The following is a 5,229-nucleotide window of genomic DNA, read 5'->3' as shown; positions in this document are numbered from 1 at the left end:
CTCCCTCTCTCAGCTATCCTGTGCCTTTGCAGCCGCACGTAATTAGCTTTAAACACAGAGCCGCGCAAAACCCACATCTGGAAGGAGTTTAGCCATGGCAGTTTCCTACCAAGACGGCTAAATATTTAGGTTGAGAGTTACTGTGCATGGATGAACTCATGGTGGAGGGATGGGGGTAGAGACAGAGAGAGAGAGAGAGAGAAAGAAAGAAAGAAAGAAGGAACAATACATAAAGGGAGTGTGTGTGTGTGTGTGTGTGTGTGAGAGAGAGAGAGAGAGAGAGAGAGAGTAGAAATATAGATAAATATACTGTCTAGCATTACCTGATTGAGTAATACAGTAATATAGCGAAATGACTTGCATATGTAAATGTATATATGACCGATTAATCACAGCAGAGTTGGCAAGTAATGGTAAATCTTGCCTCGTGAAAAAATTACAAACAAGGTGATATATCTCATCATGTGAGCCAATATCGATTAGAGCAGCAGATAGAAGGAAGTCAGGCTCCAAAAGGCAGAGGTTTGTTCCTTTGTCTTCTTACAGAAACAACAAACAGGATTTCCCATGAGTCCACGGGGCCTTGCCAGGAATGTTTGATAGGAGCCAGCTGTTCGGCGTTAACCCCGGTTCCTGAATCCACCAAAACCTATAGCCACTCACGAGTGCAAATCGTCCAATCAGGTCTCGACCCGTCGGGCTTGCCTCCGAACAGACGGGCCGAGAGCCCAAACAAACCGACATTCAGACTGTCGACCTAGAGTCCACGAACGTTCCTTTCAGAACCGAAAAGTCCAATACTTAGGAGAAGAAAAATGCCCTGAATCTTTGTTATTTGAGCCACACGTTTGAGAAATTAGAGCTCTTGGCTCTGTGGACACCTTGGGTTCAATCAGTGAACTCCACCAAATTTAAGCAGGGATGGTGTCTGTGTGGACAGAGCGAGCCATCAGGTTCAGATGACTGTTTGGAGTAAAACGGAATGGGCCAATCCCGTGTGTTTCTCATCAATTTACACCAATTGGAATCCAAGGTTACGTCGCTTTATCGGTTGAGTCATTCCAGATGTGGAATAAAACAAACAACAACAAAAAAAAAAAAAAAACGAAAGAATGACCTTTCTCTCTACTGCATCACTTCCTCAAACCAAGACCACCAGCTCTGTCTCTTCAACCACTCCAGTAACTAAAATTCAGTTCACTTTCTTCAGAGTGTCTTGGTACACCCCCCTCCCTCACACACACACACAGAAAATGATCAGAGATAGTTCAAAAGCTGACCCATGCCAAAAAATAGAGGGTGGTCGCACAAGTTGTGAAGTTGTGAAGCGAGCTGCCTTAAATCGTTAATTCAACTTTTCATCACTAACGTAACTTGACGTTATCATTTTCATTATCATTATCTTTTTTTTTTTCCAAGTTTGTCCAGGTTTAACGAATCACTTCACCACTGTGAACCTCCTTAAATGAATCAAACAGGTTCTTGATGGACCAGAGCAAACAGTATTCAGGAAAAAAAAGTGCTCATTGTTTCATACAGAAATCTTCATAATAATGGTTTGAGAAACAGAAGATTACATTGTCTGCTGCACGCAGAGACTCAGTCCCAAATGACCTTGTGTGTCCTTGACCTCATCCCCCTGTGCATGTAGGCAGACATTCCTCTGCTCTGACCAGAGAGAAGGTCCGGAGGGGAGAGCCACAAAAAATAAAAGGGGGGGGGGGTAAAAAGACAGACGATATGTCCAAAACAGAGCTTCCCAAAACTGCACCTGGGATGCCGGCCGGAATGCCTGAGGAATGTCAAGGAAAACATGAAGCCTCCACACCACTCCCAGCATTCCACATCTGGACAGGAACGTCACTCACGGAAAACACGAGAGCTCTGGGGGGGGCGGGGGTGGGAGGGGTCGGTTGGTTGAGGAGCCATTTTTGACGGTAGACTTTAAAAAAAAAAAAGTAAGGTTACCGGGCAAATCGAAAAACCAGCTTGGTGCAAGAGCTGACTCCGAAGAAAACGGAGCAATTTTTTGGAAGTCGGCGATGCCGTCTCAACAGGGGGTCCACGTTTGCTCCTAGCACGCAGCCTCATAAAAATGTCACGGGGCACACTTAGCGCATGTAGCAAAACAAATAAACGACATTAAGAGGTGCCAGGATGCGAGATGATCTTCAATCGCTTCCAATGGCCACCTCCCAAGCTAAGGGTTTTTTTTTTGTTTTTTTTAAAAACATTTTTTTCCCTCCTACTTTAAGCAAAATCTGTCGTGCAGATGTTTTCCCAGCTCCCTTTATTAAACCGACACACCAGACCCTATAAATGGAGCTCTGGCCGCCTGTACGTCCCCGGGGTACAAATCCACTGGCTACGTCTCCTTAGCAAGCACCCCTGGGCGTAGATGGGCGTTTTGCAGATCCCATGCGTTAGCTGGTGTCCCACTGGGGCGTTCTGCACAGGGGCAGTATGGGAAAGTGGAGGACAGGGAACTTCGGAGAGGCTCAAACTCTTATTGCTCGGTTTAGGTTTCTTCTCCCTCTCTCCCTCCCTCTCTCTCTCTCTCTCTCTCCCTCTCTCTCTCTCTCTCTCTCTCTCTCCCTCTTTTCAATCTGACTAACGTTTTGATAAGGCTCTACAAACAACAAGAAAGTTTGGCTGAGCTGTTGAAAAGGCATATGGTTTAGGCAGATGTACAGTTTTTTGATATCTGGCTATTTTAAGCAGTGATTAGAAACAGAACAAATCAGAGAAACGCCCCCCCCCCCCAAACACACACACACACACACACACACACACACAAAATCAGAAAAAAAAGGCCGACATTTTCATCTCTCACTGTAACGCTGTCTAACAGTCTAATAAATCATCATCGATTACACCAAATCAACAAATAGCGTGCATCAACTTACACAAACGATTAATACACCAATCCAAACAATGTCCGCTGCCCGTATTTACAGCCTAGGACAGGCAAAATTTAAACATAATCTTTTGAGTAATGACCGTGGCTATCGAAACAAACTGGGGGGTCTTGTCCAACCCCCCCACCCCCCCCCCCAAAACCCAGACCTCCATGCACAGAAGGCATACTGCGGTTGGGGGGGGGGGGGGGTGTGTGCACACACAGACTGGGATGTTGTGACATTAGGAGGAAGGAGCCAGGCGGCCATTAAAGAGAGCGGATAGAGAGGGAAGCTAAAAAGAGCAGAAATGTGTTTCTGTTTATCCTTCTCTGGCAGGGCCAAGTCAGCTGGAGACCAGAGAGGGCGGGGTTTCGAGGGGTCGGAGGTTTTTTTTTTTTTTTTTTTTAGGCCGGGGGGGGGGGGGGGGGGGGGGGGTGGGGGGGGGGGGGGGGTTTGTGGACCCGGGCACGTTTCCTTTCAACGCAGAGCAGATTTAAAATGACATGCCTGTGACAAAGGGGCAGAGTCAACTGACAACTGTACTTTAGCAAAGTCTACAGCATGGATCCACAGCAGCGAAGGGCAGACTTTACTGGACTCTCTCTCTCTCTTTCTCTCTCTCCCTCTCTTTCTCTCCCTCTCTCCCTCGCTCTCACTCATTCTTTCTCTTTCTCTCTCGGGTTCTGTCTGAGTACTTATTCTCTGGCGGTGTTTCACTGAAGAAAAATATGATTTCAGGCCAGGGTTTTGAGCTGACACGGCTGTGTTAGTGTGTGTGTGTGTGTGTGTGTGTGTGTGTGCGCGCGCGCGAGTGCGTGCGTGCTTGCGTGCGTCTGTGTGTGTGTTACTGAGCCAGATTACACACTTGGGGGCTTGACTGGCCAAAATTATGCAGAGAGTAGCACAGCGCCCATTATAAAGAATGAGAGATGAGACTAGGACAGGAGGTCGACCTGACGGCTGATCCGGGATTCCCGTTGCTTTATGCGCGACCGAATACTCAACTTCTGTGTCTCCAGACGTTAACTCACAGATCATTTATGACGATGATCAGCTGTCATCGCCTACTTAACAGATGCAAATGATCAGACGGCTTGGAAGTTTCCCCTTTGAATTGACGGTGCTCTGGTAATTCTTGAATTAAATTTATGGGGAATTTTATTTTTTTCAGCGTCGTTGCAACACAATGAGAAAATGCCGTTTCTGAAGTGAGAATTTACATTTTAAATCTGACCGTTGCGCTCGTGCGTGAAAACGTGCCCAAATCATGCAAGGATAAGATTAAATCATGCGTCGGTCAAAGAAAAAAAATACTGTGAAATGTGCTTCCAAATATAGTCAAACCTACATGGAAACTATGGAATTCTTTCAGATATTTTCGATTGTGAATGCTGAAAGCGGGGTCTCTCTTACTGGCAGAGTTGAACCATAGAAAGTCAATAAACCTTGGAGCGTAATGTAGCCTAAACAAGTAGCCCACACACTGCACACACCCATAGTGACGCAAGTATGTTCGGCAGTCACACTCACGTTCAAAGCACCCAGAAGAAAAACTGGTCGAGGTACATCGGCGAAAGTCATTCTGTTAATTTCATGCTCAAAACAAATCTTTAACAATCGTTTAACTCACAGCGTGACGGTGTGGTTAGGGAGAAGGCTGGGTTCAGGAGTTTCCGTAAGTTCCTCTCCGACGCAGCTCACTTTTTTCCGTGGAGCCGGCGAAGAGTGGGACTTGGAGCGTTCCTCAGAGCAACTACAGCCAGTTGATATTAGCCCAGGGCAGGTTTCCGAATGTCTGGACTCCGACACAGTCAAAAATATCAATAACAGTAGCAAACGTCCCCAAGACGGGATGCCAACGCCGGGTAATAACATCATCCCCATCAGTGTCACCTCCAAGGTCCCGAATCAGCCCATGTCATCAATGTTACGGTTTCTCTAGTAATCGCAAAAAACAACGATTCCAATGCGAAACGATTGCAAAATAATTCACAGTGGGTGTATCTTCAAAATGTTTTTTTTTTGCAGGTAGCCTACACTTCTGGCTTTAATGTGAACAATATGCTTCAGCTGTAGGCTTTATGTCCCAGAGAAAACGTCAAATGCAGAGGTCTCCAAAGCACCGTTAGAACTGAGAGAAGTGCTGTGCCCAGACTTTTGCTTGGTCGGAGTAAAATGACATCCGTTCTTTCAGTACAGAATCATTCATATGAAGTTTCCGATATTGTTTTTTCTCCTCTTGATTCTAGTCAAGATTCCATTCGACGTGGTGTTACATATATCCAGTTCTCCAAGTTGCGAGCAAAATAAAAATTAATGTCACAAAGGT

At 45.9% G+C, this 5,229-nt stretch overlaps 1 protein-coding gene across 1 annotated transcript in view; it reads right to left on the bottom strand.

Moving 5' to 3' along the window:
• Window positions 1-4,775, bottom strand: part of adgra2 (adhesion G protein-coupled receptor A2) — a 57,308-nt gene extending 52,533 nt beyond the window's left edge. The window contains exon 1 of the mRNA XM_030766296.1: window positions 4,531-4,775. Within this exon, the coding sequence (XP_030622156.1) occupies window positions 4,531-4,775 (245 nt within the window). The remainder of the gene's footprint in view (window positions 1-4,530) is intronic.
• Between the last annotated feature and the right edge of the window lie 454 nt (window positions 4,776-5,229).

This window comes from Chanos chanos, chromosome 1, assembly GCF_902362185.1.
Source record: "Chanos chanos chromosome 1, fChaCha1.1, whole genome shotgun sequence".
Lineage (NCBI taxonomy): Eukaryota > Metazoa > Chordata > Actinopteri > Gonorynchiformes > Chanidae > Chanos > Chanos chanos.
Note: the sequence above shows the minus strand (reverse complement) of the source record. Positions and strands in the feature narration are given on the sequence as shown.